Genomic DNA, 13,668 nt, shown 5'->3' with positions numbered 1-13,668 from the left:
TAGAATTTTATCATGAGCATCTTACATAGTTTCAGAGCATGTAGAACTGGCTGTTAACTTTCTGTCTCTTTTGGTTTGGTAGGATTTATTTGAGGAAGTGAAATCTACTGAGTAAATCAGAATGGATGGAGTCCAAGTACTTCCTCTTAACTTTCTCAGAAAGTGACTTTTTGGAGCTGATAGAAGGAGTTATTTTTTGGTTCTTCTTCATTAACATATGTTCTACCATCTTATGTTAAGTGTATGTTGACAGAAGCGTTATTTTAATTATTAAGGTGCAATTCTGATAATTTTTATGTCTGTTGAAGACACTCTTTGTGTTTAATCAACCATCTGACAGAAACAAGGGTGAAGTACTGAAATAGCACCCAAATTTGAGAATTTGAGTACCAAATTTGAGAATATGGTCAAACCTAATTTTCATATGACAGTCGTCAGTTTGTAGAGAAAGTAGTGGATGAAATCATTTTGGAAGAGGCAAGTTGTGTGATCTGTGTTTGCAAATGAAAATTGAAGTACATTGCAGCTGGATTTTGATCCTAATAATTAATGTAAACTCTCAACAAAGATAAAGCTTAACAGAAAATATATTTTGTGACATACACCCATAAAGCAGTTACTCTTACATAAGTAATTGTATAGCATTATACTTGAAGATAGGAGAGATGGCCAAATACCTAAGTTCAGTTTTAGATGAACTGTTCCCAGTCTTTTTCTTGTACCATCAAGATACTGTTATTGCATATCACTTTCTTTTTTTTTTCTTTTTGCATATCACTTTCTCCTCTTTCCAAACACAATCTTTTCAGTTATCCTTTATCAGGAAATAGATCACATAAACTGGAAGTTATCTTTAACCAGACAACATGCAAACTGACCTTGGAGGTTCTAAGGAATCCTTTGTAGGAGAATGCAGTTGCTTATTCATTCTAGCCACTGTGCTCAAAAGTAATATGATTTTAATTATTTAGATTGGATAGATTAATTGTAGTCATGATAACTGTATGTTAGGTCTTAAAAGATTTCCTGTTTTCTAGGTGCTTATACTAAAACATTTACAAATGATTTATGTGACGTGTAAGCCATGTTACCAGGGCTTCCCTGGTGACTCACATGGTAAAGCATCTGCCTGCAATGTGGGAGACCCAGGTTTGATCCCTGGGTTGGGAATATCCCTTGGAGAAGGCAATGGCACCCCACTCCAGTACCCTTGCCTGGAAAATCCCATGAACAGAGGAGCCTGGTAGGCTACAGTCCATGGGGTCACAAAGAGTCAGACACGACTGAGCGGCTTGACTTCACTTTATGTGAAGTGTAGGATTTACTTCAAGATTATCCAAGGGTGGAGGGAGCAAGTGAACATATAGCTTAAACAGGATTGAGCATTAATTGATAATTGTTGAAGTTGGGAGATAGGTACATACAGATTTATTACACTTTTCTCTGTGCTTCTGTTTATGTTTGGAAATTTCTAATACTTTTTAAAAAATGTCTAAATGAATGAAGTGTCTACCTAGGCCCCAGAGTATTGCTTTCCACCCTTCATGCCTTAAAGACACAGGGAACATCAGCTCCTTTATACTTTAATTATTTACTTAGTGGCATTTAGCTTACTTAAAGAAAAAAGCTGTATACCCATTTCCCCCACAACCTACTCCCCCCATCGCCCACTCTCAGCCTCTGGCAACCACCAGTCTGTTCTCTGTATCTGAACTTACTTTTCTTTTGAATTAATTGATTTTTAGATTTCATGTGCAACAGAGATCATATTGTATTTGTCTTTCTCTGGCTAATTTCTTGGGCTTCCCTGGTAGCTCAGAGGTTAAGGCATCTGCCTGCAATGTGGAAGAGCTGGGTTCGATCCCTGGGTTGGGAAGATCCCCTGGAGAAGGAAATGGCAACCCACTCCAGTATTCTTGCCTGGAAAATCCCATGGACAGAAGAGCCTGGTGGGCTGTACTCCATGGGGTAGCATAATGCCCTTGAGGTCCACCCATCTTGTGGCAAATGGCAAGATTTCGTTCTATTCTGTGGTGAAATTACATTCCATGTACGTGCATGCCACAGTTTTTATCCATTGGTGGACACTTAGGCTGTTTCTGTATCTTTGCCACTGTAAATAATGCTGCAGTGAACACAGGATGTGCATCTATCTTTTCTAATTAGTGTGTTCATTTTCTTCAGGTAAATATCCAGAAGTGGGATTTGGATGGATTGTATGGTCGTTCTATTTTTGGTTTTTTGAGGAGCCTCCATACTGTTTTCCATAGTGCCTGCATTAATTTACATTCCTGTCAGCAGTACACAAGGGTTTTCCCTGCCCACATCCTCACCGACACTTGTTGTTTCCAGTCTTTTTGCTAATAGCCACCTAAGTGATGTGAGGGGACGTGTCACTGTGGTTTTGACTTGCATTTCCCTGATGATGAGTAACACTGAATATCTTTTCATGTACCTGTTTGTTATGTATATATCTTTGAAAAAATGTCTGTTCAGATCTGTCCATTTTTTAATCAGATTGTTAGTAGTTTGTTTTTGTCTTTTGTTTCCTGTTGAATTGTATGAGTTCTTTCTATATTTTGGATGTCACTTGCAAATATTTTTTTCCATTCAGTAGGTTATCTTTTCATTCTGTGGATGGTTTCCTTTGCCATGCAGAACCTTTGTAGTTTGGTGTAATCCCACGTGTTTGTTTTTGCTTTTGCTGCTTTCAATTTCGGTGTCAGGTTAAAAAATTCATGCCAAGTTTTATGTCAAGGAGCTTACCACTTAAATTTTCTTCTATCTAGAAGTTTTATGGTTTCAGTTCTTACTTTCAATTCTTTAATCCATTTTAAGTTAATTTTTATATATGGTATAAAGTAACAGTCCAGTCTTTATTAATTTATTTATGCCATGTGACTCTCTTATTTTCCTAACACCATGTATTGAAGAGACTGCCCTTTTCCCACTGTATATTCTTGGCTTCTTTGTTGTAAATTAATTGACCATATATATCCATGGGTTCATTTCTAGGCTCTGTTCTGTTCAGTGATATGTGTTTCTTTATGCCAGTTCCATACTGTTTTAATTACTGTAGATTTGTATTGCTCTACTTAGGGCCCAGAGTACCAGTTTCCATCGTTCATGCATTAAAGATGCAGAGAACATCAGTTCTTTTGCATCTTGCTCTTTTATATTAGAACTATCTATTTGAAATTTTCTTATGTAGATCTGTAGGAAAATTCCCTGCAGGAACACAATATGGACCCCTTTTGACTTTTATAATTAGGGGATTATACCTGGATGATAACCTATATTGAATATGTACTTACAGTTCTTATTATCAAAAGATAGGAGAAAGGTTGAGTTTTCCTTAAATATTTGCTCCTGTGTTAGAAAATATCAGTGTAAGATGGGAGAATTAAGTAACAGTTTTATTATCTGTAAAATGATGGAGCAGATAATTGAATTGCCTTGAAGCCCACCAGACCTGAGCACATGTGGCAATAACCATCAGAGAATTTTGTAATAACCTGTCTATATCTCTTCAACTCTTTTACCATTCCAAGTTTCTTTCCCAAATTATGTAAGCAGTAGATGACTAAAGAATTGTAGTTTTTTTTTTTTTAATTAACCAATCCAACAAACATTTGTTTTTCTTATTTTGACAATTTGTTTGGGAAAGGAGATGTTCGGTTTGTTAATCAGAGTAAGCCTTGGGAAAGAATAAACCCACCACAGAAATCTACCACAGAATAAATCTACCACAGAATCTGACACAGAATGTATACTAACTCGTACTGTGAGAGGAGAGCGGAAGTGTTACTCCACCATTGATTAGAGTATCACTGGAGGGCAGGTAGATCACCACGTTCCCATCAAACCAAGCAGACGGGACAGTCTTAAGTACTGAATGGTTTCTTTAAAGATGTTAGCCCTTTTATTCACAGTCTCATCTCTGAAATGATGCTCATTCATGCCATTTCTGCCTTTAATATGATCTTGTATTTTTACTGTTTTTACAGTAATAAAGTACTAAAGTCAGAGTATAATACAGAAACAAAAAGATGGTGGTGAATGTCATATACCATCTGTCTCTAAAAGTCAGGCTTATCTGCAGGGCTAGAAAACAGTCATCGTATTTTCCTACCAATTGTGAATTCTTAATGTAGTTAGTTTTTTAGAAATGAAATTGGGAGATTTTTTTAAAACTTCAGTAATTAACTAATAAATGAATTTCTGGCCCCAAAGTATTTGCACAGATCTTTTTGCATTATCTACTTTGGAAGCAAGATGAGGGACAAAATATGTTAACTCACATATTACTACATTCCATATGGGCTGTGTCAGGGTGACCAGCTGTTAAGACAGTTGTGCCTTCTAAATATAAACTTAATTTTTCCCACTGATTGCTTATAAATCAGGACTTCAAAAGACCTCAGCAATCAAAATGGAAATATTTAGCCATAGTTATGTGCACAGGAACTTTTTTCAGAATTGACTTTGAAAGGTACTGTTCCAACTGATACTACCACTTTTTTTATGATAGAAATTTTTATCAAAATGTCCTCTTTATCAAATGTTTAATTAGGACTGCTGCCTTTTGGTAATGAGGTATATGAGTCAATTTTGAATTTTCTGTAAAGTTTGATACATTAAAGTTGTAAATGAACATTCAGTAAAGCTAGGCTCTTTTTCTTTGGCAAATCAAAGGTTTTGTTAAAGAAATTTTTCTTTGAAAGTTTGAAATAATGAGCATTTATTTTGTTGGCTCTGTGTTCTACTCCACCACCATCAAGATTGACCTTCCCCCAACCTTACTGCCTATCTCAAAACCCTGTTTTTTCCTCCTAACTTCTTTTTTTATTTCTTTTTTTTTTTTCGTGTATTTTATTTTATTTTATTTTATTTTTTATTTTTTTAAATTTTATTTTGTTTTTAAACTTTATATAATTGTATTAGTTTTGCCAAATATCAAAATGAATCCATCACAGGTATACATGTGCTCCCCATCCTGAACCCTCCTCTCTCCTCCCTCCCCATACCATCCCTCTGGGTTGTCCCAGTGCACTAGCCCCAAGCATCCAGTATCGTGCATTGAACCTGGACTGGCATCTCGTTTCATACATGATATTTTACATGTTTCAATGCCATTCTCCCAAATCTTCCCACCCTCTCCCTCTCCCACAGAGTCCATAAGACTGTTCTATACATCTTTTTTTTATAGTTGTATAGTTTTCCTATAGTTGGCCTCTTTCTGTTTTGTTTTATTTTTGAACAGAGACCAATCAGTACAATTTTTGTGTTTGTTCAGGAGTCAGACGGCCAGGGCTGCCCATTCTGTCGCTGCGAAATAAAAGGAACGGAGCCCATCATCGTGGACCCCTTTGATCCGAGGGATGAAGGATCAAGGTGCTGTAGCATCATCGACCCTTTTGGAATGCCGATGCTGGACTTGGACGATGATGATGACCGGGAAGAGTCCTTGATGATGAATCGGTTGGCAAATGTTCGAAAGGTAAACTAGGAAATATAGGTTTTTTCCATGTGTTGTGTGGACATGAAAAAGAAATGATGCTGTCACAAGTAGGGTATGATTGAATTTGCTTGGGTTTGAGAAAGAAAGATTCCAGAATCAAAAGAAAGGTGAAGATATAAGTAATGTTGAAAGGCTGTTGGAATCATTGGGTGAGAAAGAACTAAACTACTCCCAGTGCTCTTCCTGGTTTTAAACTCCAAAATGAGAGATGGTGAGAGCCTTCATATAGAATTAAACATCATCTGATGTTTAACTGGCAGTAGCATATCCATGAAGAAAATCGAAGAAAGGAAATTATTAAAATTAGAAGTGATGATATTACCTTTGTGAAGTTACCATAGTCTGGGGTTTGCTTATCAATATTGCTCTCGAAGGAAATTAACTTTGTCAGTTCACTGGGAATGGATACTACTACACGGTTTATGCAACCAAGCCCACAGGGACTAGTCAGTGAACCAGAATGCCAGTTGAGTAATTAACAAACGAGAAATGTAATGATCCAGAGAACTGGACTCTGAGCTATCAGGCTATTCTCTGTATAAAAGGATACATGAAATTCAGCTTACACTCAGAAGTGATTGAGTGATATTTGCTCTTAAAATTAGAGAAATGGTAACGAGTGGTATGAAAGGGTTGGCACACACAGTCTGAAGGTGCCCCCCTTCCGTCTGACTCAGGGCAGGTGTGGCTAATCAGTCATGGTCCTCGTCCCTGCTGGGTTCAGACTTGGCCTGAATGGCCTTGTAGAACCTCTGCTCTAATTTGTTAGGATATGGCAGGTAATATGCAACTTGTTTGCCATCTGTGTAGGTAGAGTGATGATAATGTGTGATGGCACCAGACCATGTCTGCCATATGCATCTGGGTCTCTGAGTTAGGGAGACACCTGGTACAGGAAACAGATGAGGTGATTGGGGGGTTACTGCTTCTTTAGGGCTATGTCAAAGTTTATTTCTTGGCCCTCCTGCATTTTGTGTTCCAGTGTTCCCATGCTTACCAAGTACTTGTCCTTAGGATTTATTTTTACTCTATTTTTGATTGGAGGATAATTATTTTATGATGTTGTGTTGGTCACTGCTGTACAACAGTGTGAATCAAATTTAAGTAAACATATATCCATCCCCCTCCTGAGCCTCCTTCCCACCCCACCCCCCATCTTACCCCTCTAGGTCATCATAGAGCACTAGGCTGAGTGCCCTGTTACATAGCAGCTTTCCACTATCTGTTTTACACATGGTCATGTAGATATTTCAGTCCTCTCAAATTTCTGCATATGGAGATAAGATTACCACCACCAGAATGGCTACTCTCAAAGTTTGCTTTGGTATGAGATGATTTTTATTCTTCACCTCACTGGTTTTTCGTAAAAATGTCATCATTTAAGAGAAAGTACTCTTGATTCTGTCTTTTAATGCTGACAACTATATTCAGTTTTGAAGTTTGTGATACCTTTAGCCCAAGAGATGGAAGAAAGGAAGTAATTATTCCTCAGTTCCTCAGTAACCCTACGTAAAGGATGAACAAGAAACAAAAAGCTCTAACTGAAACAGGGAATTGAGACTTAAATTTTAAGATGAACTCCTAATCAGTATTTTCTACCAGTATTAATATGTATATGAACAAAACTTCTCACATCTTTTATTCTCTCACCTTGAAGAGGAAGATACCCTTCTCATTTTTCAGATAAGGAAATGAGGCTCAGGGTAGGCTTCTGATGTGCTGCATTAGGAAGTTGTGGAGCCAGAATTCAGTTATGTCTGTTGGATAAAAATGCAGTGATGACCAACACTTCATATGTAGCTCTCACATGCAATGTGATGAAATGGTTTCTACCAAGTCAGATTGTGGACTGTATCCTAAAATATTTGTCATATAATATTATTTTAATGAAGTAAAATAAAGTAGTAACATGATTTCAGTGAGCTTACAGTGTTCTAGGTTCTTAAATCTTTGATCTCATTCGGTCATGATACCAACCCCATAGAGAAGCTACTGTTAATGTGCTGTTTTACAAAGGAGGCCATTGAAGAAGGAGGTCAATGACTTGCCAAAGATCCAAGTGATACTTTAAGCAGAACTGGTGCTTTATTCCAGGTCTTCCTGGTACTTAAAACTTTAGTTGTGCGCCATCATGCAGTACACCTCTTTTGTCCTCTTTGGAACATGTCACACAAGTTGTACTTGATAGTGCATAAGTACCTGTCTTCTGCAGTTCTTTTCAGTTTCATAATATAATGTACATCACGAATAACCAGAAATTCAAAATAATTTGAATTGTGATCTGTTGGCATTAACCTATAAAGTTACTTATGCCATAACTGGTCACTAAAAACCTAACTAATTCATTTAGGCCCTCCTAATTAGATGTATAAGTAATTATTATGTTGGTTTCCAATATACTCATTGTATGTGGCTATTTAAATGTTTCTAATTAAGATTTAATAAATTTAAAAATTTTGTCCTTCAGTCACACTCAGCATATTTGGCATGCTTAAGAGCCTCTTGTGTCTACCAGCTACACTGTCAAACTGTACAGATGTAGAACATTTCTATACATATCAAAATATTTATTATAGATAGATATAATAGAAATACTTAATAACCAGTAGATAATTTTTTTGGACAGCATTATTAGATCATTCCTCCAGGTTCTTATTAGAAGAAGCTAGGTCTTATTGCAAAAGACCTTTCCTTTTAATTTAGGAACCTAATGGTCTTAGCTTGGTCTGAATATTTGACTATGATCTAGCACTAAAATCATTAATCTATGGCCTGTATTTGTTTTCCTGTGAGCTAATGATGATTTTACATTTTAAATGGTTATATATTTAAATGATTTTTTAGATACCTATGTAATTTCCTTGATTAAGGTTTGTAAAGCCTTAAGTATTTACTCTCTGGCCCTTTAAGAAAAACATTTCCATCCCCAGATCTGGGACACTTTAAAGCATTTAAAGAATGCTTATTGAATGCATGGATAATAGGGGCTGACAGAAAAGTATTTGAGACAAGTACAACAGCTGAAGTAGTTCCAGTGAACTAGATGGTAATGTTTTCTAGCTAGGAAAAAGGCATTTTCAATTTTCTTTACTAAATGGGCTTTCTACTTTCAGTGATTCATGTCAGAAGACGGGGAAAAGGGCCATAAAAGTAATTCTTTCAAGAACTTTGTACACCTTACTGGTTGGGAGAAAATGGTATTTACCCTACATGAGTTTGGGAAAGGTTGCAGTTTCAGCCTGATTTCCACTGAATTAAGTTGACACTGGAGCTTTGTTTCAGTAGTGGCGCTGACGATTAAAGGGAATCACTGGTAACATGAAATGAGCACAGAACAGTCAAAGGTGACTCTGGTGGTTTTCCCTGGTCTTTCACACACTCTCAAACCATGCATGTTGTGTTCTCTCTGGCACGCTGGTGAACTTTCTGTTGAGGGAGCTGAGATTTTTTGACAATGATCTTCTCTTTCAATTCAATTCAATTCAATTCAGTTGCTCAGTTGTGTCTGACTCTTTGTGACCCCATGAATTGCAGCACGACAGGCTTCCCTGTCCATCACCAACGCTCAGAGTTTACCCAAACTCTTGTCCATAGAGTCATTGACACCATCCAGCCATCTCATCCTCTGTCATCCCCTTCTCCTCCTACCCCCAATCCCTCCCAGCATCAGGGTCTTTTCCAATGAGTCAACTCTTTGCATGAAGTAGCCAAAGTATTGGAGTTTCAGCTTCAGCATCAGTCCTTCCAATGAACACCCAGGACTGATCTCCTTTAGGATGGGGCTGGTTGGATCTTCTTGCAGTCCAAGGGACTCTCAGGAGTCTTCTCCAACACCACAGTTCAAAAGCATCAATTCTTTGGCACTCAGCTTTCTTCACAGTCCAACTCTCACATCCATACATGACCAATGGAAAAACCATAGCCTTGACTAGCCTTTGTTGGCAAAGTAATGTCTCTGCTTTTGAATATGCTATCTAGGTTGGTCATAATTTTCCTTCCAAGGAGTTTACCCCAAAAAATAGAAGACTGTTGCTGCTCTCAGAGTTTATTGTCCCAGAAGTCAGTAGTGTTACTCAGCAAAGCTGTCACTTCAGTCAGTGTCATTTCTTTACTTTCCAGAAGCAGTTAGATTGAAGAAACTTAAAGAACTTATAATTATTTGTTTTTAAATTGAGGAATCATGTTTCAATTATATGTCTTTATGTGCGCACTGGCCTGCCTCTTGTCAGTTAAACAGATTGTGAATTTTATAATATTTCATAAATCACTGCCACTTTACTTTCAGTAAAACCTGAATTTTACTGTAACTACAAGCATCAGTTCTTTCTGAATAATTGGGAAAAACAGTGTTATGATATTATGTTCCATAGCACTTTATAGATACTTTTGTTTCAAGAGTTACACTAAATTGTTATGTTTTATTCAGAGGACTGTCTTCTGCATTAGACTGTTCTTAAGGCCAGTGCCAATATCTTATTTATCTTTGTGTTTCTTAGTACCTAGACATATATTAAGTGAAATAATAAATGCACATGCATGTTCACATGATCTATGAGGGCAGTGGCCTGATTTTAAGCATCTTTTTCATTCCAGTCTTAAGACTTGGCTATATCTGTGCAAAATACCAAATTACAGATTTTATGCAGTTCTGTCTTCAGCTAAGGTTATAAACAAATACCACAGATCATTTTGACACAATAGCTCTTCTACTTGATTTTCTTCCACTCTGTTATCATTCTGTTGCCTCATTCATTCTTTAATTTATTCATTTTAAAAACATTTCATTCTCTCAACTCCATGAGTGACGGTCAGTCATTGTCCAGCATAAGGAATTAATTCTCTTTTATCTGCCATTTCAAATACTCTTCACCTTTCCCTTCTTTTACAACTATATTATGAAATTGTTCCTGTCTGTCTGAAGCATATTACATTATTCAAATTAGTAATGCTTCTATCAAAGCATAGAGAACCTAGCTGTTTGTATATTCCTGTTGTCATGGTGATATGTGCAGCTGGAATTTATAAGTAGTAGCAAACTGAACATATAGAATGTATCTTTATTGTTTGTTTTATAAGTTTATTTCGTAATGCTAATCTTGCAGAAGCAAGAACCTATAAATCTATAATATAGTGTGTTAGTTGCCTTTCTAGATATAGGCTATTTTATGAGTTTCACTAGAAGCTGTTTTAGGTTCTGCTTGAAATTGTACCATTGCTTGAGTTCTCAAGCTGTCTAATTTCTAGGATAATTGGATCTGAGTGAGCCCTTAGAGGAAGTCCAGGGTGTGATTGGTAAGATCAAATCCTCTCTGACTTTAGTCAGATCAAAGCTAAGAAAAGGTATCTGTTGCTAGGTCAGAATTTTATTTTATTTTGCCAGAGGTGTAAAGAATCTCCACAGTTCCTTAGCAATTACTTTGACAGAACATACTATTTATAAAATACATAAATTACAAACAAATGAAGATTTGGTACAAATACATTGATAGACTGACCTAGTATGTGAACCAAGATTAGTTTCCTTGGTCTTAAACATTATATTATCTTAAAACAATATTTAAAATTTTAGTGAGTGACCATGTAAGAGGAAAATCAGGTGTGACCAGATGTCAAAGGAATTATTATTCCTTTATCTTTTTTAATACATCCTCCTAATGTTCCCATCACTAATTAAAATACATATTGCTAATTGAAAACTTAATATATCATTTAATTCTTCCTTTTCCTAATGTGTGAAGAAAGGATCCATAGTACTCCTATTCTGAGCAAAGAATTCATGTGTATAGATCACAGTGGTTTTGCAGTGTTCTTAGGGTGGTATGACCTTTTTAATGTGACTTAGATTCCAGCCACAGGGCTCAAGTCCATGCTGGAGCAGTAAGGACAAAATTTACAATGAAAGTGAAATTCAAAAATAACCAGACATTTGAAATGTAGACCATGGTTTTCAAGTATGGGTGAGTTCTACCTTCAGAAATATGTGGGGACACTTTCATTGTCACAGTGACCGAGAGGTCAAGGGAACCACTGACATTTAGTGGCTGGGGTCAGAGATGCAAGCATCCTCCAACCCATGGGACAGACCCATCGAGAAAAAATGACACTGATGCACGCTAGCGGTTCTCATCTCCTCCCATGCAACACAGGCAAAGTCCTGAACGACCGTAAGCAGTCCACAGTCGCAGGTTGTTGTTTGCCGTGTAATTGCATTCTGTTTACTCATTTTCTTAAAGCTCTCCATGCAAATGAGTAGCATTTTCTTCATTAGTATGTGAATATCAAAGGAAAAAACTACCTTGTTCAAGTGTAATATGATATAAGGGACCTTGAAGACCCTGTCACGCGTTCCTCAGAAGTAGTTTGAATGTGTGAAGAGGCAAGCACTTGATCTTGGACTTAGTTTTGGGTTGGCCTCCTGCGGTGTAGACTGTGAGCCCTGGAGGGCATGCTTTGCTCTTTTCATTCTCAGAGACTTGCATAGTGCCTAACACACAGTGCAGGCCTTTGGGAAAGTTTTGTTTTTTAATTTTTTCATTGAGTTATCAGCGGTGACCCTGTTAACTATACAGTCCTTAAGAGAGCTGTGGTCCCTGGTGTGCAGCACGCTGGGTTCATGTTCCAGTTCTGCTCCTTAGTATTTGTGTGCCATCATTGGTTATTTAACTCCCTATGCCTCAGTGACCTGGCCTGTGAAAACTTTAGGGTTGAGACTCAATGAGTTAATTAATGTGAAGCCATTAGAACAGTGCTGGTACATAGTACATGAGTACATAAGTATCAGTTATTATTAACATTATTCTTTATATAGTGTTATTCAAGACTCCTACAATTATTGCTGTACTTCTGAGAATTAACTATTAGTATTTTTGAGATGTCTATAGAAGTATTTTTTCTTTTAGATACTATCGTGTGTCATTGTTTAAAAAGAAATAGACATTACAATAGGATTGGTTTGGCAAGAGGTTGGCTGTATTTCTGTATTAATGTATACATAATTAAGATATCATGGGCCACATTAAACTTACCGTACAACTACCTTGTTGTACTAACAGTCACTAAGTACAGTGACTGTACTTAGTGTACAGTTACTAAGTCATGTCTGACTCTTTGCAATATCATGGACAGCAGCACGCCAGACTTCCCTGTTTTTCACTGTCTCCAAGAGTTTGCTCAAACACATGTCCATTGAATCCGTGATGCCATCCAACCATCTCATCCTCTGTCGTCCCCTTCTCCTTCTGCCTTCAATCTTTCCCAGCATCAGGATCTTTTCCAATGAATCAGTTCTTCGCATCAGGTGGCCAAAGTATTAGAGCTTCAGCATCAGTCCTTCCAATGAATATTCACGGTTGATTTCCTTCAGGATTGACTGGTTTGATTTCCTTGCAGTCCAAGGGGCTCTCCAAAATCTCTTTCTCCAGCACCACAGTTTGAAAGCATCAATTCTTTGGTGCTCAAGACTTCTTTATGGTCCAAGCTCTCCTATAGTACGACTACCTTGTAGGTTTAAAACTCAGAAAATGCAAAGTTGCCAACATATCAGCTGAAATATTATTTTAAGGACTAAATAATTTAGATAAGTTTACAACAGCCTTATTTTCTAAAGAAGTATATTCAAATGATTAGGTACAGGTAGCTCAATACTCTGTAATGACCTACCTGTACGGGAAAACAATCTAAAGAGTGGATATATGTATAACCGATTCACTTTGCTGTATAGCAGAAACTAACACAACATTGTAAATCAACTATACCTAATTCAATAAAGTTAATTTTAAGACATGATCAAGTGCATATTCTCTCAAGTAGGATGAACAACTTAAGTAACTAAATAGCAATTGCTTATTGTTCAAAGCAACTACAGTTAGCAAGCAGTAGGGCTTTCACATGAGGGCATTTTTCAGTGGCTAGATAGAATTCCCTTAATTCCCAGGATGTTCTTGTTCCTTAGCCATTTTTATGGAAATATTTCTGAATTATATGTCACTCTTCCCTGACTTCTCAAAATTGGTTATGCAGCTGAATGAACCAAAGGGCATAAGAAGCCACTATAATCAACGTGACATACTTCTTAAGGCTTACATTTTGCTACAGGGTTTAAGGGGAAGTTGCACACAGACAGTGGAACCATAGCTTTGAATTAATAT

The 13,668-nt window shown here is 37.0% G+C and overlaps 1 protein-coding gene across 12 annotated transcripts in view; it reads left to right on the top strand.

The window, feature by feature from the left end:
- CBLB (Cbl proto-oncogene B) overlaps positions 1-13,668 on the top strand; it is a 225,864-nt gene that overhangs the window by 143,927 nt on the left and 68,269 nt on the right. For all 12 annotated transcript variants that reach the window (XM_024989738.2, XM_024989734.2, XM_024989731.2 and 9 more), the window contains one exon: positions 5,297-5,500. In XM_024989738.2, coding sequence (XP_024845506.1) covers positions 5,297-5,500 — 204 coding nt within the window. The remainder of the gene's footprint in view (positions 1-5,296; positions 5,501-13,668) is intronic.

Source organism: Bos taurus, chromosome 1 (genome assembly GCF_002263795.3).
Source record: "Bos taurus isolate L1 Dominette 01449 registration number 42190680 breed Hereford chromosome 1, ARS-UCD2.0, whole genome shotgun sequence".
Classification (NCBI taxonomy): domain Eukaryota; kingdom Metazoa; phylum Chordata; class Mammalia; order Artiodactyla; family Bovidae; genus Bos; species Bos taurus.
Note: the sequence above shows the minus strand (reverse complement) of the source record. Positions and strands in the feature narration are given on the sequence as shown.